This window comes from Diadema antillarum, unplaced genomic scaffold, assembly GCF_040938485.1.
Source record: "Diadema antillarum isolate AM-2024a unplaced genomic scaffold, OU_Dant_1.0 seq00000900_RagTag, whole genome shotgun sequence".
Lineage (NCBI taxonomy): Eukaryota > Metazoa > Echinodermata > Echinoidea > Diadematoida > Diadematidae > Diadema > Diadema antillarum.
In genome coordinates, this window is record NW_027271760.1 from 1,338,723 (window position 1) to 1,366,697 (window position 27,975).

Genomic DNA, 27,975 nt, shown 5'->3' on the forward strand with positions numbered 1-27,975 from the left:
TTTAGGAGTTATTTTCGATAAGAGGTTAAATTGGAGAGCCCATATACAAGAAGTGGCATCCAGATGCAAACGAAAAATCAATATTTTGAAGAGTTTAAGTCATGTGAGATGGATTAGAGGCTCAAGTGATTTATTGTCTGTATATAGAGCAATAATTCGTTCTTTGATGGATTATGCTTGTGAAGCATATGATTCAGCATCATCGTATGTAAAAAATATTCTCAATTCAGTACAGTATCAAGCTCTAAAAATCTGCCTTGGAGCTAGTATAGGCACCTCCCTGACAACCCTGCAAGTAGAATCAGGTGAATTACCACTAGATCTAAGAAGACAAATGTTCACTGCCCAATTCCGTAAGCATATTGACACTGTTCCAAACCATCCCTTAACCCGTTCCATATCACGGGAACCTGGTGGCCTGTGTATTAAGTCTATGAGGTTTTCAGAATTCAGTATGGATCAGGTTAATACGGGATATCAAAAAATGCTGGCAATTTAATTTCTACGAAAGTGGAAATCCCCACACCCCATTTGGTGAAAGAATCATGAAATGTGAAGACCTATTGTTTCCCCAATATATGGAAAAAGTACAACCTTTTCAACTACCGTTTTGGCACTGGCAGATGCCAGCAGTGTCCACGGAGTTAAGTTCAGACATGATGCTGTCCAAGTGTGATCATGTTCTACATCAGCAGCAAATCGCTCTTGAATTGATAGACAGGAAATGGCAAAATTATGTTCATATATACACCGATGGCTCAAAGTGCCCTAAAACTTGCAAAGTGTCCGCAGCTTTTTATGTTTCTCATTGGAAGTCTGCACAAGGAAAACGCATACAAGACTCTACGTGTGTGTACAGAGCGGAACTGATCGCCATTATTATGTCTCTGATCTGGTTAGAACAAGTCTCAAATCTGTATGCTGGAGTGGTAATTTTTTGTGATTCATTAAGTGCTTTACAGGCTATTAATTCAAATAAACCGGAATGTTTTGTAAGTGAAATTGTTATAAGATGTACGGAATTGAAATATAGAGGAATAAATGTAAATTTTGAATGGATACCCAGTCATTGTGGAATTAATGGAAATGAGGTTGCGGACAGAGAGGCAAAAGCTGCTTTATACGTCGAAATGTTATTGATATTGAAAATGGTCTAAATATGGCAGAATGTAAACATTTGCTTAGAGAGTATTTTATGGGAAAATGGCAGAAACGATGGGAAGAAGCAGAATCTCCACTGAAGTTGATACAAAAAACAGTTAAGAAAACTTTTCAATGTTCGGTAGGCAACTGGAAAGAACAATCTATTATGCATAAATTGAGAATGGGAAATATTTCTTTAAATTATGATTTGTTTAGATTGAATATGCATGAAAATGGAATTTGTCCGAACTGTCCACAAATGTTTGAAACAATCACCCATTTTTTATGTGAATGTCCAAAGTATATAATAGAAAGAAGTATGTTATTAGCAGAAATAGATACTAGTATCACTGATGTGCGCCATATTTTGCAGTTTGTAGGAAGTACTAACTTAAAACATATGCGTGCTTTCGTTCAGTATGTCCAGAGGACAAGAAGATTCACTCTAAACACAAAATTTTGTTAGATATTAAGTACTAGTACATGATTATGTTTGATTTAATCATTCTGCACATTGCACACAGCCCAGATGTTTGCTTTATATCTTAGCGTTGTTTTGTTTTTTAATTAATGTAAATTTGTGATAAAATTCGCGTTGAATACTCCCGATTAATCACGAGCATCGGTCGAGCCCCTCTCGTGTATTGGAGTGGCCTAGGCAGGCGGACAGCCAATCACGGCCCCTCCTTGCTGAGAAGTCTGCTCAAGGTACCGAGCCGGGCTGGCCAGAAAATACGATCGTCGATTGGGCAGCTCGAACCGAGGCCAGTGAGGGAGATTTCATTTTGATATATTTGTGTATTATTTTGAATTATTTATTTAAAAAAAAAACGAAAATAATTTAGGGTAAAATTTGAAAACTTTAAAGTGATTTTATGAATATTGATTTGGTGTAAATATTCCTTAAGGAATGATAAACGCCAAATAAATCCAAATAACAACAACAACAACAACGAGCTGAGTGTGCGCTCCCTCTTCAATTTTGGACGCACTATTTGTACGCACGCGTATGGCGACTACTTACTCTATAGGTATACTAGTAATCTCTTTGAGCTGTACACAGTGCGAACAGCTACAGAACGGTAAACGTCTCATGCCAAACCTATTGTGTTGGCAAAATGGCGGAGGATGAAGGAGACACTTGACAAGGTTTGTGCAATTTTAGGTGAGTACCAGACAGATGAGTGTTACGTCCTCAAAGCAGTTTATAAAACAGGAAATATTTTAACCGTATGGTAATTCTCTGTGAGTCAACTTAGCCAAACGAGCAATTTTGCGGCACTGATAGGCGGTGTTACTGCACACAAAAAGTAGGAAATCGCGTCAGCGCATCAGCTGTGCAGACTGAATACAGCATAGGCTACGTTTATAAACAAGTAAATAATTGCAGGGATCGGGTGTTGATATCGATGCTGTTGTGTTCATGATGCCGCATTGTGAGTTTGTGACCTCGTAATTCAGTTAAAAGTAAATCTGCCAACTGGACTTTCCTTTGGCACAGAAGTGAAAGGGCAGAAAACATACTACTGGCATATCACATATCAAAAGAGATTTTACCTTCTATATAGGCCTAACGTTAATACATCCCCTAAGAAGAGTGTAAATTTAGGTTAAACCAAATCATACCATTCACCAACATGCAGTGTCAAGCACACAGGGCAGGCAGGGCAGGGGCGGATGGGCTTCTGCATGTACGATTTAGTCTATCACCAATAACAAATACTAAAAGTAAACTGAATTTTAAAGAAAAGGTATAATGGTGATATAATACCCACCGGGAACGCAGGGGGCGTGCACCGTAGGTTTAGGGTTAGGGTATAGCCTAATAGGGTTGGGTAGGGTTGTATTTAGTGCCGTCACGCAGCGGTGGGGACTATGCATCACGATTAGGCAATTGTGCACTTTATGGTCCTAGTAGTCTATATTATCGGTGCGAGATTTTACCCTAATCGAGCAGTGCAAGCGAATTTGAGTACCTATCAGGCACCGCAGGTCGACAGCGGGTCTTCTGGCACTGTACTGTGTACATGTGTGTGAGATTTCGCGTTGGGATGCATGCAGTGTGTGTGAATGTGTCAACGTGCGTGTGAGTGATAAAAGCTCTTACGGTACGCCACATGGTTGCTCTAGCGCCCTTCCCCGTGCGGCGCGACGTGATCGAGTGCGAGCAGACCCTAGACAAACAGGGTGCTGTGCATTGGCACACAACGGAACACAACGAGTGGTAAACTTCCGTGCTTCAATCGTGATTTTAAATGAATGAATTTTGCGTTATATCCTAAGCAGGAAATCGCAAATTAACCTATTGCAGAGAACATACGTCTACTCGTGGCCTTGGTGAAATTATTCTGCGAAATGATGATAAAAAAAACAAAATCTTACCCCGATTCGTCAGTCTGTTAGTGTTAATTTCGTCGACACAGTTACCGTTTAACGAGCCTGACCAGACGCAGCTACCGATTTACGGGCAGCCACTACATGGACACACACACACACACACAAGCCTCGCCCATGTGGTTGGTTTGTGCGATTTGTGATGGGGTTGGATCGGGATGGATGAAGAGGCATGAAAATATTCTTGTAACTGTTGTGGCGAGCTGGCGCGAGCTACGTGTAGGATGTTCAAAAATGGAATCTATTATATCACAGGCTACTGCCAACTTTATCACACTTTGCGCTATGATCATGGCAATTTCTGCGATGCAATGTGTCATAATGTAGGGTTGGACCTACTACTCATCGACCGCCTAATGTTTATTTGCTTGATAAGAATATTTAACAATGAAATTCACGTAAAAAACTTGACCTACATGATTGAGAAAATCCAGCTCTATCAGATGCCGTTGTTCCCTTTTCGATTCGAAGTTTCAGTGCAAAAATATCGCCAACGAACTTGCGTGGCATTGTTTCAGTTCCCCGCGGTAAATCGCGTTATTAGGATCGAACGCTGTTTTTGCATTGACAATGCACGCAAATCGAGTTGTATTGAACACCGTGTTGTACGAAGCTTTTTAGAAGCCTTTTAGAAACTTCCATAGACATTGCATTGTGCTGTCATTACGATTCGGTGAAAATATTCATTTGAAATTTTGTCCTTGATTAAACCATTAATGAACAGTGAATTGTCACATTTTCCCACACCATCCTCATCTACATTCAAAGCCAATCCATTTTTATGTGCTTTGCGCGCAGAGAAGTGTGTACTAAGTGTTCAGTGCGCGAATTATATGCGGTCGGTTTGAAAGAAGGTGGTCAATATGTAGTAGGGCTACCATACAGCTCGATGATCCTGCAGCGGAGCAAAGGAACGCGAAATCACGTTCGCACAGTGTTCGATGCGTCAGCTAGCTCCGCAGAAGCGCAGTGAGGCGGGCTTTTAGTGACCTCATCACTTGTCAAACGGCGGTCCATACAGCAAGAGAAGCTCGCCAGCTGATCAGTGCGTGGTGGTTCATGGGATATCACCCTGGCATACGGCGAATGAGGTACCGATAATATAGGGCCGTAAAGTGCACAATTGCCCACGATTATGCCAAAGAAAATTTAGGACTAGGTTCAAACGCGTTGATAGATGACAATGAGACAAAAGTTCAGAATTGATTGGGTAGAGTTTTGATCAAGTCTTTCCCATCAGTGCACTTTGCATATTTGCTTTTGCATGGAGCCATGGTAAATAAACAGAGGTTGGCAGCCTACAGTGTATCTGAGTATCTCCCCATTGGATCTCCACAGACACCTTCATTCTTTACTTTATTCAATCGTCTTAGGCTTTTGTTCTAATTCATGTCAAACAAAAATGTAAAAAAAAACACCTCGCACCAAGACCAAGGTTCCATCTCCCGTACCAAAATTTGACCGCGTGCAAAAGCATACAGTAGGTTTCACTTTGCATGATGTAGAGTTCTAGTCAAATTTTAGACGCAGTTATAGTCAAATTATGGGCGGCTTGCTTTACAAATGAAATTTTTTAGGTTACACTCATAGTAAATTCCACACCAAGCACTTGGACTTTATCTTAGGGAATATGTGAATGGATGATACAAGGTGAGAAATCTTGCAAAATTTTGCAAAATCAGTGTCATAAATTGTGTTAAACCAATGGTACCGGTATCCATCTCTTCTCATTTGGCTTTTCTATTGTTGATGCATATGTTACATGGTGAGATTACATGGTAAAATTTAATATCTTGTGACATAAGCTGTGCTATTTATCCACTTTGTTTTATTTGAAAGGTGAGCACAACATGCTCTTCTGAACTGTTACCCTACACAATTTTAAAGTGCTAATGGCAGGGCTGCATACTAACCTGTTCTTTCTGCTGGTTGGACCTGTCTGTTAGACCAGTAGGTACCCAGTTTTTCCATTTTTAAACTACTCCATTCCTGAAAAAGTTACTGGTCCAACAGTGGTTTTTACTGGTCCTAGACCATTGGACCAGGGCCAGTGTGCAGCGTTGCCTAATGTGTGATCAATCCTGTTTTTCCAATGTGTACAATGCAGGTCCGGTGGCATACCATGGACAATAGGCACAAACAGCTCCATGACCGGGCCAATGATTTATTTTCGCGGCAGCAATACCAGCAGGCAGCAGACCTTTTCACCCAGGCTCTGCAGCTGCTGTCCTCCTCCACCAACGCCTCCTCTCTACCTTCTTCCTCTTCCTCCTCCTCCTCCTCCACTTCCTCGTCTTCTCCCTCATCTTCTCAGACCAATGGTGTTGGCTCACAGCCCCAGTCAAGCCCAAAACATGGTAGCCACAACCACAGCAACACATCGCAAAACCAGCACCAACCACAGCACCGCGATATCTATTTCTCCTGCCTAAATAAACGTGCAACCTGTTTTCTGAAGTTGGTAAGTTTATTGTGTTTCTTTCTCTTTTATGCACCAATCCTATTGTCTCTCAGACATATTTTGGTTTTATCATGGAGTAGATATATCATTTTGGAAGCAAAAGTTAAAATGACAACAGAAAAGGTGTGAATTCATTGTACAGTTTGTATGTGCTTCATGTGTTGGTAAAACAGAAGAAATTGTTAGATGAAATAATAAGACCAAATAAATCAAACCATTTTAATCAGGACTTTCAGTCATCAGGACCACATTGCTACAGATCTAGTAAGCATTAACTTCTTACCTGTGCAGACAGGATCAAGAGTTGGTGAGGATCTATCGTAGTAATACTTTATAGGCTGGTATTTTCATGTTGAAATATTTTCTCGAATGGGGATGTCAGTGACATTTTTGCAAGATGTTATTTTCGTGATTGTAACACCAAGGCTATTGTAAGTGCTGATGCCTGTCCATTTGTGATATTTTCGCATTGTTGTTAAATTCACGGCCAAACAGTGCTTCGAGCAAATCAAACCCTTGCAAAAATAACAGTTTCTACATGAGATATGGTTAGGGATTTTGCAGCAGTATCCTAGCCACCTCAATTCAGGACTACCAATCCAGCATGTCTGTTTTCAGAAAGGGCTTTGCAAGGATTGAATGTTGCTGTAGTGGCAATTAAAATACATACAAGATGTATAGTGTAATTTACCATGAAAGAGGCTCAGATATTCACCTCAATTTGTTGCTATGTGGCTGCTGCCATAGAAACTGCAACTATGGCAAAAATTATGGCAGATAATTGTGAAGAGCTTCATGAAGTGGTGCCCTGTGAGCCATGTTCTATTAAAGCAGCAGTGTGTGGATGAAAAAGAAGACCCAATTCATGCCATCATTATACCTCAATCCTCATAGTACTTTGAAGAGTTGAAGAGGCTGATTAGTTTAGGACATCTTGTATGCATTAGTGTGACTGAAGAACACACATTACCCTAAATATGATAGACAGAAAGACGTGTTACTCATCTATAATGTGCTCTTGTATTCTCAAATCAAAAATTCTGCAATCTGCTCTTCATTGAGACTGATGTCAATCATCGCCCTTAAAGTTTCTCTATATTCAAGCCATACAATGTATGTCAAAGTACAGGTCGACTCATAAAGTAGTCCGTAGTTCCTAGTTTCAGTATTCCTGCAGCAGCAGTTCCGCTGCTGGGCATTTAATTCTCATCGCCTCATCTTTGAAAAACACATGGACAATGCGTTGGTCCTATGTAAGACAAATCTCTATTCAAGTTAATGCAATGCAACAAGGTGAAGTTGAATACAACATTGTAGTAGAGCATTTTTTTTCCAAGTGCAAAATCCTGTTCTGTTGCATTCATAATGACCATTCACTACATGTTTTATGCAATACATGGGACGTTAAAGGTCCTGTTTACCTTTTGGAGCAGTGATTTAAAAAAAAATGTTCAAGATATCACATTTGAAGCATATATGTAATAGGTCAGTTGTATCACAAAACATCCTACCATATAACATTTTTGAAATCAAGCCTAAGATATGAGGGAGATCATTTTTCTCATTAAACCATAACTGTAGACAGTTTAGTGTGAAAACATTCTTATTATAATTATCGTTCACATTTTGTATATATATTAACAATACTTAGCATTGATTATACTGGTTCAAATTATTACATTGGTTGTTTCCATCTCTAACTCACATTTTAGAACTATTTTGAAGCACTAATGCTGGGTTTCATCTGCAGTGGTAAATTATGCCTTTAATGGTGTGGTTTAAGCCAAGGCCAGAATTTAACTCAACTGCAAAACTGCAAGACTGCAGAACTGCAAGTTTGCTCCATAGGCAGATGTACCGTAACCCAATAGCTGCTACGTATAATGTAATATTTGGTGAAGGCTATTAATATTCCAGTACATGTAGGGTGTATTTCCTTGTCTGTCTTTTGTAATAATTTTACTAATAATCCATTCATGTGACCATTTGGCATATGTGACATGTGTTTAAGTGCACCTGGCTTGAACTAATTTCTTAAGCATACTGATAATGAAATAACAACACACAACTTTAATCATCGCTTTCTAAGCTGTCGTAGTCGTTCATGTTTTATTTGCAATTATCACACACTTGTACATACATGCATACTGTACATAATGTGTGGTATACATGCAATGTATAATTAATCATTGTTGATGTACACAAACCAGACAGTTCTGTAGGGAAAATAGTGATTTGTTTCGATCACTCTGAAGATTTATTCATGACATCTTTTTTAAATTGCGGAGGAAATTATATTTCCACTTTGGGTTCTTCAAATACATCTGTATGCTTAAAAAGAAACAAACAAACATTTTCATTGTCAAATGCATATTGAATTGATGATCAGTAATGATTTTTGACAACAATTCTAGAAAACATGCTGCTTTCCTGTCCTTGGATAGGTTGTAACCTTTGCATTACCTCCTTAGATGCAGCAATAAACTGTAAATAATGTGAAATGACTTGTGCAGTCATTTCAATGTTATTGTTTTGTTTTGAACTAATCTCGCAGAATTGTTTTGTATGGCTGTACATCATAATGTTAAGGCATGATATTGTGTAGATTTAAATCTGATTTCAGATTTTTTTTTCTCAAGTCTCTACACATTATGCTTTTTTTCATGTATCAAAATCACCTGAACATTTTGATTTCCGACTTTTTCAACAAACCTCAATATCATCCCTGAATGTTGTTGACTTAAAATTAATGATCTTTGAAACCATGTGATTGACCTACATGTATGTGTATACGCATCTAGATGGAAGTTGTTTACAGTACATATGTAGCATTATGAAAAGAAAACAAAAATGTATTCAAATCTTTGTATTTACAGTATGTTTCATAAAGTTGCAATCTGGAATCTCGTTAAATATTGCCACCAAGTGTCCACCCATCTTCTAGTTTTAGTCGTCAAGGTATACTTTGATACTTTTTATCTTGTTCATTTTTGTTAAAAATTGTTTTCAAGAGGCTCCAGAAAAATTCATTTGATGTGAACATGAGTATTGTTAAAGCTACAGTGTACTGTATATCAACAACCCAATGTGCAATGTACAACTCACAGTGTGGATGTGATTGTGACTAGGGAAGTCAAATGAAAAGGAGGTTAATTCAGTAAAAAGACAATGTGCTGTGTTTGATATTGAAGTTCTTTGTAAATTGTGGGATCAGATGCCTTGTGCAAGGAATATCTCGTAACATCTTGTGAGCATACATGTATGTACACGTACACGTAAGTACTGTATGCCATATATTTCTCAGACCTTTCAGTGATTGGGGTTTGTTATACAATTTTGTGAGAAGTTGAGTTCTTGATCGAGAACAATATTAGCTGAATGAGAAATACATTGTAAGTGCAGTGTACCATCCATTTTCTAAAGAAAAGTTATATTGCTTACAAACCTGGGATCATGTGTTTTACCAGCTAGGCAATATCTAATTGGCAATACAAATTGACTCATCAAAGTCACAAAAATGAAAACATTGTAAAATTTACAACATGATATAGTGTAATGCCATGCTAGATATTTTGACAGCTTTAATTGCCCATTGATTGGTACGATGTCTAATTTGTGTAAGAGTAATGGTGTGAGAAATATTGAAAAAAAAGAATGTGACCTATGTACTAGTTCTGTCAGTGTGATTGGCGTGGAGTGAGGCATTGAAATGCCAAAGCCATGATGCCCCCTGTTATCAGGAGAATGTACATGTACAGAAAATACCCTGGGATTGCTCAGCATATTATGATCTAGTATACTCCATGACACAGCAAATTGTTTTTCCTGCAATTGACCAATGGTCTAAATATGTGTGCATACCCTGTACCTTTTCTGTAATAAAGGTTTTCTTGACAATCAGAAAGCTCGTCCAAACCTAGCCTGACATAGCAACAACTTATGCGTGCAGATGGTTGGAAGTCTTGACATGTATTTACTGTAGACAGTTGAATTTGATAACTAATGCTTTTACTAGGTTCTTGGGAAAGATAGCCATAGAATGCAAACTACAAATTTATGTGTTAGTATACTGGAATAATAAATCTATAGGCCTTACTGTCACTGATGTAATAGATAACTAGTACCATTATGGTATGATATTGTATCACTGGCTTGGAACTAAGTTATCTTCATAAATATTGGAGCTGTTCTGTGACCATTGTTCAGCACGAGTGCAGTGTTATGGGATCCTATACACATATAAATACAAGGTGTATATATTTTTGGATTGAATGATGTTGATGATTAGCCAACCGTAAATTTAAAGCAGACTAGAGGTGGGTCTGATCCAAATATCAAGGGAGCATGACGGGACAGAATTTGAATGTGTTTTTTGTTTAAAACAAAAAAAAAGTTGAAGTGTTAGCAGCCATATAACATTACAAATGTGTCAAGCTTACAAGAAGGCATCATACTGCAATATAGACAAGATCGACATCTGTTTTGTTTCCATGGCAACATTTTATTAGCGCGATGGGACGGACTGAAAAAATCACTGGTTTTTGTGAAGAAAATTCAGAGGAGAATTATATCAAGGTTAATGAGCAATACAGACCATGTCATGTGGTGTTTGTTTGTCAATGTTCCATACATTACTTGCACAAATAGAGAAACATCTACAATGTACAATGTAGATCTAATAGATTTCATTTTTTAGGTAATTTTTTCAAAAGCTGAACTCTGTCCCATCATGCGACAGGAACGGAATTTATGTTGAAGATTATAATTTTCTTATGAATAGAGAATCATCTAATTTAGTGTCATGGAAATACAGGCCCAGTAATTCATTGATACATTATGGAATATGGGTGACCAAACTCAAGTTTATCATACAGAAAAAAGATAATAATTTTGTGTCAAAGTACTGAAAAACATGTTTTTTTTCAAGAAAAAATGAAGATTTTGACCCAAAATTTAACTATAATGAGAAAAATAAATACCAGATATGAATTGCTCCTAGGAAGGGTACTCTATGATAAGAATTGATATTTCCCGTACTTTTGTAGTTTTTGTGCAAATTACTTGAAAAAGTAAATTTTGTCCAGTCCCTCAAAGAAGGCGCTTTTCCTGGTTTACTGGTAATTTACAGAAAAGTCTGATATCAATATATCAGACATATTAGACATTACTTTTCTGAAAACTGCAGATTCTCAGCTTTCATATGATATATAACATGAAATACAAACGGTGTCAATATGAAAAGTTAGTCCAAGTGAACACTATTTTTGAATCAGACCCAGGTGCAGTACATCTACAGTAGACAATAGTTACATGTACGTTCACATGCAGTTACCAAACTTGAAGTTTAGGTTGAAAACTTAAGTGTCGATGATTAGCTCCACTCATGAATTCACGATGCGGGTTCACGCACACACCTAAACTTAAAGTTACAACTTACATCTGTACGAATGAGCCCCACTCGATGATTACAATGGAAGTGCAGAGTCTTTGCTAGATGACCTTATCCAAAATACTAGTAACGCAGCGAACGAGACGCAAAGTTCACGCTAACTTACAAGCTCATTGATTAAATTGTGTCCACACGGAGCGAAACTATGAGTGGGGACCTCCCGTGGCTCATAGAGAGAGCATAAACCCTAAGATATCTCGTGGTTCTAATCATCGACTAAACTTTAAGATTGCTAACTTTCGAGTGCGTCCACACGGTGCTAAACTACAAGCTAATCATCGAGAGTTAAGTTTTTGACTTAAACATAAAATTTAGGAGCAGCGTGTGACCCTAAGTAATATGATTTTGTGGCTACCTTTTAAGGATATTGGCTACAAACATCTTTCAGAAGCCTCACTGTAGTTTATTTGGTTATCTGACCTATGTAAAGGTGTATGCATATGTTGTAAGTGAGAGTCCTAAAGACAAGAACTACATGTTCAAATGTACATCAAACGTTGAAACGCTGAGGCACAATCCATATATTTGTGGTATGGTAGTGTGATCAGTGGCACAAGCTCATTCATGACGTGATTTATTAGCAAAGTGTGTGCTGGAGTCAAACCAAGGAGGTGCTTGCCTAGTACCTCCTTGGTCAAACCAGTAATTCATCAATGCCCTGTTGGAAATTATTGTGTAATAGCATCCAGTACTCTTTAGGGCTTTTTACACTTGTATTTCTTAACCCCGGACTTTCTCTTACCCAGGACTATCGTTAGTCCCATACCAATTTTTTCAGCTCTTTACACTCGCCAATTAGTCCTGTACTATCTCTTGTCCGGGGCTAAGGAGAAAACTTACCTTTTTACACTCGTATTTCTTAGCCCCGGACTTTCCAAACCACATGAATATTCATAATCACGCTGTGTACTGTACACGTACACGCACGCACCGGCAGCACTTGATTACCTCGTTTCTGATTGGTCAGTGAGGGTCGGACTTCGTCTCCGTCGCTTAGCCCAGGATTATTTTTTCGTTCTGTTTACACTCACTTGCTTGGCACCGCAATTGCGGTGCTAGCACCGCAATTGCGGTGCTAACCCCTGCTATTTTGCAGGGCCAGATAGTACCGTACTATCGGTGGGGCTAGCCCACTTTGGCAAAAACGAGTGTAAACAGAAAGTGGGCTAAGGATAGTCCCGTACCAACGGTGGGGCTAAGGCCCCCCCTTAGCCCCACCGTTGGTCCGGGGCTAAGCAAAATTTTACAAGTGTAAAAAGCCCTTTTGTGTTTTAGTATGACGTAGTTTGTGAGAGTCATCTACAGTTGTAATTAAATAAACTTACTCATTTGGTAGTGATACACATACAAACATGAAGTGGTCTAATCTGCTCAGGTGTGGAAGTGAGCAGCTACATGGTGTACTCCAGAAACCCCCAAAGACTCGTCTTACACAACCACATGAAATTCAGTCAACAAAGCTACCTACTAGAATGTTTTGTCTTCATCAAAAATTAGATTGAAAAAAAAAATGAACCACATAAATTATGTATGTTATGTGTGTTATGTATGTTACATACCCCCCCCCCCCCCCCAAAAAAAAAAAAAAAAAAATGATTTGGCCTGTATTATATATAGTGTTCGATTTTTTACATATTTAGATAAAATGTGATTTTGCAATTTTTCAAAAATTTCTCTATTCATCTTCCAATAAGATTTTAGCCAATTTACAGGACCCAAGAGCTTGCCATTTTGCTCCTTTACTAGCTTTGAGTTGCTGCATTGAACTGTGAAGCATTAGGTCAAAAGGACTTTGAAATACAATGATAAGATTTAATATTCAAATAAACTACCATCGTCATATTTCAGTGTCCTTATGACCTGCTCATGAGCAAACTCAGCAAAAAGAAAGAAAGAAACTCAATAAGAAACATATGTGCCGGTTTGCTAGATCTCAGGCCTCTTGAAGAAGTGGAAGAGTATCTCTTTGATTATCATGGAAATGAAAAAAAAAATCAATTGATGTCTCTCAGCCGTGAACAGATTATTAACTTCTTATGTGTAGGAAAGGGAAGTCATGCAAAGAATGCAGAGAATGACATCAAAATCTGACACAGTCTTAAACTATACTGGATGTTATGGAAGCAGATCCTTTTAGGCGTTTTCACATCAGCCCGATAAAAATCCAAGCTCGAGATATTTTTCTCGATCGCAAATTAGCGCGCTATTTCATTTCCTATTCACATCAGCCCGAAGAGAATTAGCCCAAAATTTTTTCGAGCTAATTCGACGGCTGAGCATGCACAAACAGTGTCGGGTATACCAGTAGAGAATGGTCACACACGCAAGGCATGATGGGATGCATCGCGATAATTTCTTGAGGGCGATTTCACATTATCAAATAGCGCGCTAGTTCGCAAATTATCCCGCTATTTCAGAATTTTTCCGAGTTGGACTCGAGAAATGTTCTCGATCAGAGCGATAAAATTAGCGCGCTAATTTGTATTCACATTATCAAATCCTGTAAAACATGATATATTCGCGGCACGAATTTTTCGCGAATTGGAACCGACAGCCTGTTTCGTGGCATGAAATTTTCGCGAAGTGCCACTGGCGTTCAATGCATATAGTGTAAACAAGGACTTTCGTGTGCATTTTAATTTCGCAAATCTTGGAGCTCGCGTAATTCGCGAAATTAAAGTGCACGCGAAAATTCCTCGTTTTACAGTAGCGCGCTATTTCGAAACATCGGGTTGATGTGAAAACGCCTATTGAAAACAGTAGTGTGTAGTCAAAACTCATATACAGTGTATGCAAACTCTAATGATATATGAGGTTGTGTTATGTAATCTTTCTGTTTGTTTTGCACCATACAGGATAAAAATGAAAAGGCCCTGGAAGACATCAGTAAGTTATTATCCCTGTCCCCCAGCAGAAATAGCCTAGGTAAATTATTAATGCGCAAGACCCAAGCACTCACCAAGCTCAACAGGATACAGGAAGCCTTAGAAACAGCAAAACAATGGACCTCTGCAGAACCAAAGGTGAGAGTTCTTTTACTAGCACATTGTTTTCCAGCATAGACTATGACCAATGTGTTTTGCACCATTTGCCTTTTTTTTTATAGTTTGTAGTCATAAAGATACTGATGAAAAGCCTGGGGAAATCCCCTTGGGAAATTCACTAGGTCCCATAAAGTTTAAAAGCATGTGTGTATGATATATTTGTACACACATACAATGTGTACATACATACATACACATTATACAGGGTGGACTGCAGGCACAGCAGTTGTATGTCAGTAAGACAGAGAGGCCTTTACAGTTTTCGTAATTCTTTGAGTGAAATTACTGTTAAAGGCATAAGTTACAATTTGCAGATGAAATAAAAACCCAGCATTAGTGCTTCAAAATAGTTCTAAAATGTGAGTTAGGGATAGAAACAACCAATGTAAAAATTTGAATTAGTATAATCAATGTGAAGTATTGTTGAATATACAAAATGTGAACAATGGTTATAATAAAAATTATTCTAGACTACACCGTCTACAGTTACGGTTTATTGAGAAAATTGTGATATCTCCTTAGATTTTAGGTTTCATAGCAAAATTCTTATTTGGTAGGATGTTTTGTGAAACAACTGGCCTACACATATGCATCAAATGTGATATCTTGAACATTTTTTAAATCACTGCTCCCAAAGCTAAACTGGACCTTTAATATATTGAAATACTGGGAATGTGAAACACTCCCTATGGAGTCTTTTAAATATTGCAAAACATTTGCCAGTGTAGCTATGTTTTGCTCTCCCCATATTTAAGGACAAAAAGCAGAAGTGGAATAGGAGTTATTGGTCATGAAAGTTCAGAATTGCGTTTGGTTGATGGGTTTGTTTGTGTTGTTTGGCCCTTTATTGCACCGGAGAACTCTAAAAAGAACAGTTTTCTCTGTGTTGCTACATCATCTTGTTATGTACTTTTCAGTGGATGTCATTGACAATAAAGAATGACGAGCCTGGTACCATTGTTTCATGTCTATGGCGGGAAAACAAAAAGATTATAGAATAAGGGTAGATTATTTCCACTGTAGGCTCACTGTCCGTAAAGGACAAACCTTCACCACAAACATCAAACATCAAGGGAATCAAGTGAAGTTTATTTTCGTGTGCCTCGCCTTAACAGAAGTACCAGCATTTAACAGTTTACTATGATCCATGCTACCTAAATATTTGTTTTTTATCAATAAGTATACTTTTATGATCCTTCCCTCACATAAAAGTTTGGGGTAGAGATAATAAAAATGTTTAAGGATAGCTTATTATATAGAGTTTCAACATGTAATAGGTAAGAGAATCGGCAGTTACAAAGATCAGTATATGACATTCCAACAAAATAATCAAATGAGGATGGCCAAAAAATCTCGAAATCTCAATGTTTCTATTGTTATGCAAATGAAGTCAAACCCAAATTTACTTTGCTTTGAAGATGACCACTAAATACATCAAAGCCATACCAAAGTGTGATCATTCCACCATTCACTTGTAAAAAAAATGAACAACAAAAAACAAATCAAAACAAAAACAAAAACAACCCTTAAAATGTTCAAGGATATGAATAATTTTGCAGACAACTTAATGTACCTTTCTGTCCCCATACTGTAGAATGGACAAGCCTCCAAGGAACTGAATCGACTGAAACGACTAGCTGAAGACAAGACTGAGGTGAGATCATACAGGAGGAGTGATGACATTTTGTTTGCTATAGACGATTCAAGCGACTGTTCATGGAAATGCGCCCTCTTAAGGCGACGCCATAACTGGGGGCCAAACAGGCCGGGTCGGCAAGCGCCGTGCGTGCGTGGCAAGGGTGCCAGCGGCAGCCAGTTCTTTTACCACCCGGCGCCAGCCGGCCAGCTGGCTATCTCTGGCGCTGGCAGCGATCGACGCATCTGGCTTTGTGACAACTAGAGTCTACATTTTTTTTTTTCGCTAGCTAATTAAAAATAAATAAAATTAAACAACTTATACCGACTATGAGCGAATGGGTAGATGACATACGGCTGTAGCCAAAACTTGAATTTCAAGGTAAATATCGGTACGATCCGTAAATGTTTGTAGACTCTATTTCTTTGGCGATGACTTGGGTACTCGCGTGTAAGCCCCGTATATTCACATTTGTTAAGAGAATAAAAACCGCTGGGGAGAATTATTGCTAGGCGCAGGCAGACGTCTTGATAATAAGCCTAGGCTGTTGACAAGTTAATTGATATAATTAAATACAAATAATGAATAAGAATCTTGAGCTAGATATGGCGCAATAAATTGCAAGCTATCAGTTAACTTAACCTTTTTAGGGCAGGCTTTTGCCTTTTACTCGGGAGTGTCGGGCCGGCAGGGTAGAATCTGTCCAACGTTAGATCTTGTCTAGAAATCTAGGCAAGAGTCCAGACTAGATCTAGACCTATTGACTTGTAGAATTCTACATCCTATATCATTTTCGGTTGTCGATAACTTCAGGCAAGCCTAACTAAGTAAACCAAACGGAATATAAATCTAGCCGTATATGCCTAAACTTAAGTTACAACTACGTCGCCTGATGTCTACAACCAAAACTTCTACTGTTTTAGGTCTAAGTAATCTTGCATAACATCACGCTAATGCCTAATATTATAATCTACAAAAGTGATTTTTAAATCACACTTTCTTAGTATGATTATGAAACGGATGTTTGCCACCATCCATGGTTTAATATTTATAAGTATCACTTTATCAAAAGTCAAATTCAGAGTTCCAGGCCAAAATTGAATAGGCCTATGGTCAATTCAGTACTGAACATTGAAGAAGTGAAAACAATATAAGACTATCTTGAAACATTAATTTAGCTGTAGTGTAGGCTGTAAAAATTAATGTTTGTCATAATAATAAAGTCTAGCCAGGAAGTGTATTCTAACTTTGGCAAGTAGGACACCAAGGATTAAAAAAAAAAATCAGTGAATTATCAAATTCTTTGATCTAAACTTGTCTTCTAAGATGAACAACATATTTTACGAATATGCAGTGATAACCTAATTAAATAGAGAATCTAGTAGACATAGTTTGTTTCGAAATCTGTGCATTTTTATACCTTTGTATTTCACTCAATTGTCTTTAATTTTGCCTTAATCTATCATGCGTCAGCAGTGTCTGAATTTCACACACTGCCGTGCAGCTTCCATTTCCATATTTTCTGTTATTTGTGCACCCAACAACTGCACAATGTGTTTTCCTGATCCTTCCTTTGAGGCTTTCATAGTAGATCAATATGTCTGAATCACTCAATTTGTCCAAAAGAAAGGCATTAAAAGCCGCTGAATGACTTTTCCCACAGTGAGTAAACAATCAGAATATTAGCGCGGCGGTCGCCGGCTGCGGCGCAGGGGCCGCGCCCGGGGCCCGGCTAACTATGTGCGATGGGTACGCTAGGCTGCTGAGCTGCAAGTGCAACTCGCTGGGTAGCTAGCTCGCTGGAAGCCCCCGTTGGCCCCCAGTTATGGCGACCGTTATAGCGCCGCTAGCGGCGGTAGGTGAATAGGTCATCGAAATTGAATCGGTCTATACAACACAGTTTGGCACTCAACTATTTCCTCTATAATTTGTGAAAGAATGAATTAATCTCTTGTCTTTGTTGATAAATGTGTGCATAATAGTGACACCACTTTTATGAAAAATTGATGTGAAGTTGACAGAGATAGCAAAGTATAGTCTTGGTAATATTTGCATCATTTTCATGGAAGTTGGGGGTATTTATGTATTCACTTCTTTGGTTGCACTCAGAAATGAGCCCTGCATAATTGTTTTCTTGTGTGTTTGATTTGATGATGCACATCGATGAAGTGTATTAGTCAGTGTGTAATATTTGAAATGAGCATCTGCAGTTAATTTGCCATTGTAGTTATAGAGACGATGCCAGCAAGGGTGTTTTAGTGTTTGAGCAGATACTGGAGTTACATTTCATTGACTTTATACACACCATTCTCTTTGTGGAGGGTATGAACATTTTCTTGAAGTTTACGTGAGTAATGAGCCTAACCTTAACCATTATTGTTGTGTCTTTTTTGTTTCTTTCGTGAGCAGACTCCATCAACGAGTAGAAATACATCAGCCAGAGACAAGAATGGAACGGAAGCTTCTCCTCACCCCTCTTACTCGAGTGGAAGAGGCCAAGGTGCCAATAGGACTGGTTCCAGCTCCTCCTCATCCACTCACCATAATAGGGGGAACAAGAAGAAACCTGCATCGGATGGGAAGCACAAAAAGGAACCTGAGAACAAACATGAGAGTAAGTTCTGAAGTGTGATTGCACATTATACCGTATGTCCACAAAAAATTACAACGGGACCCTCCGCAATGATAACTCTAAAAATAGTGGATCAATCCAAATACAATTTCAGGGTGTGAAACTGTACTAAAGTTATTACCCACATCTTACAGAAAACCTCGTCCGATTTTGCTTCAGTGGTCAAAGAGAAATGAAGAGTTTGTAGAGCATGTCGGGGATCCCTTCCCTCTAAGTTCTGTCCATTGTGTTCACACATTATGCAGTTCCAAGAGCATCCAAGTGCCTATTAAACTTGGAAGAATCAGACCCATGACTTACATTACAATGATCCACATATCTCTGTGACCACTCAACCAAACCGAATGGGGTTTTCTGCGTAGTATAGCTAAGATGTTATATTTTAAGACCGTGAAGTAGCATTTACACTGTAGATGGTTAAATCATATTGGAAGTTATCAATGTGAAATGCAATTGTAATTTTTTTTTTTTTTTTTTTTTGGGGGGGGGGGGGGGGGGATATACTGTACATCCACACAACTATGGCTTTAATGAGAAAATGTAGGAGAGGTGTATCATGTGTGTGATGATAACTTGTTTGCCAAGATTTGGCAACAGGAGGATAGGTTTGCACCAAAGTTTTTTTGCTTCCTCTCCAATGTGTTGTGAGTTACAAGACATTGTGTCACTGTATGCATGCAAAGTGCAGCTATGTTGACATAGTCTCTTATAAGCTCTGAGGGTTTCCAAGGACAAATATGTTGAGATTATATGTTTGTCAGACAGATACAGTTAAAAGGTTTACTAAAGCCCGCCGCACACTGTACGACTTAAAACTACGACTGACAGACTTTGGATCTGAAATAAACAAGCGTGTTCATTGTGAGACTGTTGTGATTTATTTTGGATCCAAAGTCTGTCAGTTGTATAGATATGAGTCGTATAGTGTGCGACAGGCTTTACTGTCACCTGCATTAATTTAATACAGGCATATGTTTGACAATGTTTGTCTCAGGTCATGAGAGAATAATAAAACTATGCTAAACAGAGAGAAAATGAACAAACCTCTGAAAAATAAACATGGAATGTAAGAATCTTGTTTCCAATGATTTCCTCTGTGCAGACCAAGAAAATTTCTGCTCCTACTGCCAAGTGCAATGTTCAACCCAGGTAGACTATCACCTCCACAGCATGAGTGAGAGCCACTGTGCCATCATCTCGTCTGATGAGGGGCGAGACTGGAAGTACCGACCCCCTCCCAGGGGTGCGGTGGCCGATGAGTACCTCCTGTGTGCTGAGTGAGTGAACCTCTCTCTCCCTAGATAGTGACAATACAGTGTGATACAATACAATACAATATGATACAACACAATACAATACGATACCATACCATACCATACAATACAATACAATACAATACAATACAATACAATATAACAGAACCCAATCCACTCCAGTCCAATCTAGTCAAATCCACTGAAATAAAATAAAATGAAAATAATTTATAGTGCTTTCTTCTCATAAGGCTCAGAGGGCTTACAAAATTGCTGTAATAAAACTTTGTTAAATGCGATTCAAAATTATTCTTGAAAAATTTGTGAGCAAGCTTCAACTATTAGTTGGACATCATACAATGGGTTCATGTAGGAAATAAATATAGGAATATATATATAAATGAGAACAATTAGAAATAATAGTTACCTGGAGAGTATTTATTTTGTATTGTATCTGATGTACTGTGGATGGAGCTGAATGCTGATAGATACATTATTTGTTCCTGTTTTGAAGAAATTTAGATGGTCAATTTAAACAATCAAAATAATGGTGAGGAAAGGAAGTTCAAATCTTGCACTGGTAAACGTCATTGAATCAGCTGATATTGCATCCCTTGGCAGCCTTAAAACTGACCTTTAGATACACATGTGACTCTGCTCTCACCTTTGTCAAACTTCTTTGTTTTGGAAAGAATGTGATCCGTATTTCAGTGTCTTCAAAAGAGCATATTCTGCATGAATATTATGCTTTGAATATTGAGGACTTAAAATTATTATTCACAACATCCAAATAGTAAACTATTAATTCTTTATGCTAATTCGTCATAGTCCATATTCTATATTTGATCATAATTTGGATATGTTACAAAGATGAACCGAGAATGCAAACATGTACTATTACTCGTGTGTGTCATGTGCTTCGTGTCCGCACAGCCGTCTCAAATGCCGATTTGGTCAGCAATGTACATACGCCCACAGTGAAGACGAGCTGGCCGAGTGGAAGGAGCGCTACAGGTATAGACAGATGAAGTACCAGCGGGCCCGAGACAAGCAGCTGAATGGGATGAGCTTTGTTGAGCAGCTCTTTGAGCGATGGATGAACTCCCCCACACCACTCAGTGTGGTTAGTAGCGTTCTGCACAGATGCCAACTGTTACGTTTTTGCTGTACAGTGCACTCCCATTATAACGAACATGGTTATAGCAAAATTCCGGTTACAAGAAAGTAAAAATTCAGGCCCTATCATTATCCCCTCTATGTTTGTATTGTTTATTTGTTTGGTTATAATGAAATTTCAATATAACGAAAGTAAACGGCTGGTCCCAAGGACTTGGATATAATGGGAGTGGACTGTATTTTTACCTCCACCAGGAAGGTTATGCTTTTGTTACTGTTTGTTTGTTTGTGTATATGTTTGCCAAATATCTCAAAAAGTTGTGAATGGATTTGAATGAAACTTATATGAAAAGTTTAAAATGACACAAGGAACAGATGATCAAATTTTGGAAGTGGTTTTGGAATTTGTATGAAATTTTGAAAGATTTTTTGTCTTTGCCAAATAGGATCAGTGAACTTTGGAGTTCAAGCTGCGCGTATTTGAGATTTGCATATGTGCACTAAAGTGCATTCTCTGCTCGAGGTGCCGCGTGGCAGGAAGGTGATGAGAGGTAAACACAAGGCTCCTTATCGGGGAAAGTTGGTGATATTCAGCATGTGTGTATGGGTGGAAGTGAACTGCTTTGCAAAGGTCTGCGCTCTCTCAGTGCTTTTTTACAATGTACAATTAGTTTGCTGTTGTTCATTTTTTTTATGTTACATGTTACATAAAACATAATGTTTTTCCGAAAATGTATTGCTCCACACGGCTATTTCAGAAAAGGTGAAAATACTGTTTTTCTACAAAGAAGAATGTGCCTTGACATCCCCTGGAATACTCAAATGCTGTTTACACCTGTCGCAAATCAGTGTGGGATGAATTCTGTCTTGATGATAGATATTTGAGAGAAATTCAAGGCAGTGCCCTGACTACAATATTTGTAGAAAGAATTAGTTTTGTGTAAGCCAGAAGGCACACATGTCTCATGTGACATGGCAGTATGTGGGGGTAATTTTAAGCAACATGGAGTAAAAGTGAATTGTATAAAAGAAAATAAGTAATTGGCACTCCAACAACTACTGTTTTGGTAGACTGTTGTTCTCTATAGCAGTGTTTATCCCCCCCCCCCAAAAAAAAAAAAAAAACAAACAAACAAACAAACAAACAAACAAACAAACACACAACAACAACCAACAACAAGCAAACATGAGGTAGAGAAAAAAAAACTTATGTAATTTCTCTTTGTTTTCTTTCAGCTTACTGAGGCCCTGGATGAAGTCAAAGTCAGCGTCAACTCTGACGCCAATGTGACCGTGTCCAGCAAGAATTCGACTCATTCGTGGATTTTCACTCTGCATTGCAAGGTGAACTACCCTCTTCCTGATTGATGGGATCCATTTGTCCTGTATATGGCATACAAATATTTCACAGGGTTCTTATTTTCATGAATTTCGCAAGTTGGGTGCTATTCGAGAATTTGACAACACAAAAAATGTATCAACTGTGATCCCGACATGAACGCGACATGCATGCACACATTTCTCTGTTCATTATTGTACTCCACGGTCGTGAGTTTGATACTCACAAAATCATTGGGAAGTTCTGATTTGTGAAAAATGACTCGCTAAATATATGCCATAATATACGCTGACTGTGTATCTCAGAATAGTACCAATAGTGAGGCTTTCTGTAGGAAAGCAAAATATCTGACATTATACACTTTGTATAAGATATGAAGACTCAACTGAAACTTGCTTTGTTGAGTTATGATAATCTTGTGTTATAATGGACAACTGTGTCAAAGTATTGTCTTGGAACGTATGAAATCATACACCACAAAAGGAAAGTAAATGATCATTGTAATGGCTGCATGAAATTCTGGAAAAAAAGTGAAAACATTAGATAATAGTTACTGTTGACAAGCAAAGATGTATCCAGTACTTTACATTCCTGTTTCAATAGGTGGAAGATCAAGTGATTTGCCATGATCTCTGAAGTCATTCATTTTCATATTTTTATGAGTATTATTGTTTTAGTGTATCAATTTTTGTTCCATGTTTATTACATACTTCAATCCAGAGAAGCAAAATATATTCCTGAATTTTATATGAGAAGCGATGAAATCATGTCTGGGAAGTATTGTGATTCTTTAGCATTCTTGAAAACATGTAAAGCAGCTTGATAATGAAATGTCTTCGGGAGTCTTATGGGGAAAGAACTGATTGGAGTACTTGAGTAAGAAACAGTGCCAATTGATGCAGTCTCTGATTAGCCGGACAAAGCTATGTTGTACATGATGTTTAGTTTGAATCTCTGCTTTTTCCATTTCGCTATCTCAGCCTTCAAAGCAGCTACAAAATGTTGGTCTCCTCTTCGACGTACACCGGCCTCACTTCTGCATCGCCAGCCTCCTGATGGGAGACTCCAAACGGCAGGCCTCCCAGGAACTCCCAGACAGCTGCCAGGAGTGGAGCAGCAAGATGGGCACCAACAACAACATCAACCCTTTCAACAGCGCCAAGTCCAAGGAGCGCATCTATCGCATCAAGGTCAGGTTCACCTCGCAGATCTTTGGCACCTTTCGCCAGTCGGTGGTGTTTGACTTTGGCACGGAGCCGGCTCTGATGCGCCGCATATCGGTGGACTCGGTCTCACCCACAGACCAGAAGGAACTGGAGGAGGTGCGGGAGACGTTGATGTGCGTCTCCGAGAGATGGGATGGCACCAATGTCTCCATCGTGGAATTCAGTCCATCGCTGTCGTTTGGAACAGAGGAGGACCGAGGCCTCAAGTCGTTCTACATGCCGCCACGCTCTACGCAGGAGCTGTTCAAGCGCTCTGTGCTGGACAGGACACTGACCAAGAACAACTACAAGGAAAGGATGCATGATCTGCTGTACATTGAGGAGACGGCCAGGTTCAGAGACATGAGCAAGTGAGTGCAGGTCATGTGCAAATATTTTATGTGTAAAACACTATAGGAATGGTTGAAATTATTAGGTGATCCGAGTATCCTCTCGGATCACCTTCTGTATCTGTACTGATTCTTTGTTCTTCATCTTTTTATTCTTCTTTATTTCTGGGCAAAATTTGTGCAGAGGTTAGCTCAGAAAGTGCATTGCCTTTCAATGTCAAACTTATACCATATATGTATCATGTCCCAAAGACGACAGATCAAGTAAAATCATAGTGATCAGTCGACCGTGACGTCACTATGACGTCATTATATGAAAACACATTTTCATTCATATCTCTTTAATGGAATGGAATTTTTCAATGAAATTTACGTCACATACATTTCAAGTTATGCGCATTTTACTCATATTCTCAAAATTCATATTTCCTCTTAAAACGTGCGCGTACGCGCGCGTTGAAATATTTGTATGCTCAAATCGAGCTCAAATTTTTTTTGCACACGTTTCAGACCATTTGGAGCATTTTTTGAAAAATTGAAAAAATTGGACGGACGCGTACGCGCGCGCACATATTCGCACACACAACTAATATGAAACATAAATTTTCAATTTTTTCAGACCGATCGGATGTCCGAAATGTCAAGGAATATTTCTACCAAGTTTCAAGTTGATCCGATTCAATATGACGTCATACGGGCCCGTCAAATTCAAAATTCCGCGCGTGCGTCAATGGGGATACACAGTGCAACTATGCCAAAAAACCGCCAATTTTAGATCGGATTTTACTCGTCAGGATGGACGATGACCCCCCATTTTCTTTACATATTCTGAAAGCTGATGAGTTGTACATGTCATTTCATGGGCTGCCTATGCTGACAAAATGATTAAAAGATATCAAATTTCTTAATAAAGTAAAAAAAGTAAATTTTCAAAATGACGTCATCAAATTTCAAGTTTACTCGAGCGTATCTCACTTATCCTTTGCCAATTTTCACCCAAATTTCAATATGTTGTAGCTTATGAAATGTTCTTTCATGAATGTAATTACACAATTTTGATTAGATGACGACATCACCTCGTAAAAATGGATTGAAGGTAACCTTGTCAAATTTGACCAGTTTACGTGTAATCTCTATGGGAGTGCAATTTTTATGGAAATGAAAATTGACATGACTATCTTTATCGAGCACTAGCTCACTTATGCTTCGGTGAATTTCTCTAAGATTTTGATATGTTGTAGCTGAGACGTAGGGCTATCGTAAGTGTGCCCTTTGTTTTTTCATACGTTGTCGGGATCACGTGAAAAAACTTGGTTGAAATTAAAGCTTATCTTCGATGTATGGAAATATTTCTTTCTTTCTGCAACTTTCTTTGCAATAACTCAAGAAAAACATACCCTATCACCACCATATTTTGCATATGTTTAGTTCATGTCACGAACATTATTTCACAAAATAACAACTACTTGATCAGACGCCATCTTGGGTATGTAAATTAGGGTCAAAGGTCATAGATGTTTCATCCTGTATCTTGGTAAATATATGTCCTATCTTTCTCATATTTTGCACACGTAAAGACCATGTTACAAGAATCATTTCACAAAATAACCACTAATTGCTCAGATGCCATCTTGTGTGGCAAAGTGGGGACAAAGGTCATATGTACTTCTTTCTCAATCTTCGCTATTACGTGTTATCTCTATGGGAGGGAGTTTTTCTAGATGTGAAAATTGACATGACTCTCTTTATCGAGCACTATCTTACTTATGCTTCGGTGAATTTCTCTCAGATGTTAGTATGTTGTAGCTGAGACTTTGCACTATCAGGACTCGAATCATTGATCCAAAAAAAAATCGGATCACCTAATTTGTCAGTGTTGACAAATTCCAAGTCTAGTTAAGATAATGATTGTTTTAAAGTTGTGTCAGTGTGTGAAGCTCTGTGGGGATGGTTGAAAGTACTAGGATACTGATTGAAATTATTAGGATAATGATTGTGTTAAAAGTTGTCTCTGTGTGTAAAGCTGTATGGGGATGGTCGAAACAATTAGGATAATGATTGAAATTATTAGGATAATGATTATGTTAAAGTTGTGTCAGTGTTGAGTAAAAATGACTGAATAAAGATGTTGTCATATCATCTTCTTTGCCACCCTTCAACCAAGCATGATGAAATCCAGGCAGAAGTCAACACTGAGATGTGCTGATTTAATTGCATGTTGCTTATCTCTTATTAGTATCAGCTAGGCTTGTTGACTTTTATGTATCAGTGTTTTTGTTGCCACGTGCTGCCAACTCAGAAATTGTCTTTGTTTATAGACAATAGTGCTGATGTACATGCATGATGCCTTGAACACAGAGTGTTTAAGTAGCACATTGAGTTAGCATAATGAACATTACACACTCTTTGTTTTCCAGGTTCAACATCCGCACGGTCCTCCAGATGGCCTCCACTTTCATGCTGGTGCCATCCCGGAACAGCGGTGTGCGCTATGCCCAGGACGGCCAGCTCTTTGCCCTCATGCGCCTGACAGATGACCTGACGGGGGACACACCCGGTGGTAGACTGGTCCTCAACAGCTGCAACTCAGTACTGCTGGCTCCCACCAAGGAGGGAGGGATGCCAGCCAAGGTGTATGAAGCACCCATCACTGAGAAGAGCAAGGACTCCATCTACCTGACTCTCAGCAAACAGTGTGTGGAGGATCTGAACCTCAAGGACAACTCCCAGATCAGGGTGGAGATCCAGTTCCAGCTGAACAGGTGGGTAGTTATTTTATCTCTCTGAACATGGACATCGTATGAATGACTCTACTACAACTGTTGTGTGATCCAAAGTACTTTTTTTTTGTATTTTCCTCAAGTACCTTGTTTATTTTACCATATATCATCACATTTTTGTGTGTGGTCAAGGTGTGTTTGTTGTTTGAAAGCCCAAGTTTATTTTGTGAAAAGAACCATTCCCTCCCTCAAAATTGTTTCACATTCATGTGAGGTGTTTGTTTGCTTGTTTATTTGTTTTGCCCAGGCTCCCTCTATGCGAAATGCACTATGCGGTCGACAAGGTACCAGACATGAGTATTCTGTTTCCTGACGTTCAGAATAACACCAAGATACCCTGGACACCAAACAAGTGAGTAGGAAGAGTAGAAAAATCAAGCACACTCGTCATGTTCAACTGAATGTGTTCCCTCCTTATCACGTATGTGTGGTCTCAAATGTTTGTGTGTGTGTGTGTGTGTGTGTGTGTGCCCATGTATGCTATTGTTTACTTTTTCATTAAGATAAATTCATGGGCCCAAATTCACAAAGGTGATACAATTTTTATCCATGGTTTGAACCATGGACAAAGACCGTAGTTTTGCATGGGGCGCCAAGTGTTGCATGGCCTATTTCGTTACGAAATCAGTCATTTCGTTGACTACAATCTATCTTTGTCCATGGTTTAACCATGGACAAAGATTGTCCCACCTTCATGAATTCGGGCCATGCAGTCTAACTGCTACTTTGTACAACCTTTGTTTTATTGGTAGTTATTACAGCATGCATGGTGACACATGTTGCTCGTGTTAGTAGTAATACCATGCATTCCCATTATAACAAACATGGTTATAACAAAATTTCAGATACAATGAAGTAAAATTCAGGTCCCAATATTCTCATCTATATATCTTCATATACATATTTGTTAGGCATTAAGAAATTTTAGTATAACAAAAAAACAAAAAAACTGCCGGCCCGAGACCCTCGTTATACCAGGAGTTGCCTGTACTACCTAGTAGTTCAAAGAGTTGTTTATGGCAAGCTCATTGTGTAAAGTAGAGATTACAATGTCATAGGAATGTATGTAATGCAGTCATCATTTGATTTCCAGGGCCCTGTTGCTTAAAAAGTTGAGATCTAACATAAGTCTGTGAATACTCAGTTCCAATTGGTTGATACCTAACTTATGTT

At 38.6% G+C, this 27,975-nt stretch overlaps 1 protein-coding gene across 1 annotated transcript in view; it reads left to right on the forward strand.

Moving 5' to 3' along the window:
- Positions 1-2,212: 2,212 nt before the first annotated feature.
- The window catches only part of LOC139741048 (probable helicase with zinc finger domain), a 38,620-nt gene continuing 12,857 nt past the window's right edge, over positions 2,213-27,975 (forward strand). Inside the window, exons 1-11 of the mRNA XM_071651635.1 lie at positions 2,213-2,308; positions 5,645-5,998; positions 14,303-14,470; positions 16,086-16,145; positions 18,537-18,741; positions 19,862-20,036; positions 20,946-21,135; positions 22,365-22,472; positions 23,448-24,043; positions 26,440-26,784; positions 27,050-27,154. Coding sequence (XP_071507736.1) covers positions 5,660-5,998; positions 14,303-14,470; positions 16,086-16,145; positions 18,537-18,741; positions 19,862-20,036; positions 20,946-21,135; positions 22,365-22,472; positions 23,448-24,043; positions 26,440-26,784; positions 27,050-27,154 — 2,291 coding nt within the window. The 5' untranslated portion in view covers positions 2,213-2,308; positions 5,645-5,659. The remainder of the gene's footprint in view (positions 2,309-5,644; positions 5,999-14,302; positions 14,471-16,085; positions 16,146-18,536; positions 18,742-19,861; positions 20,037-20,945; positions 21,136-22,364; positions 22,473-23,447; positions 24,044-26,439; positions 26,785-27,049; positions 27,155-27,975) is intronic.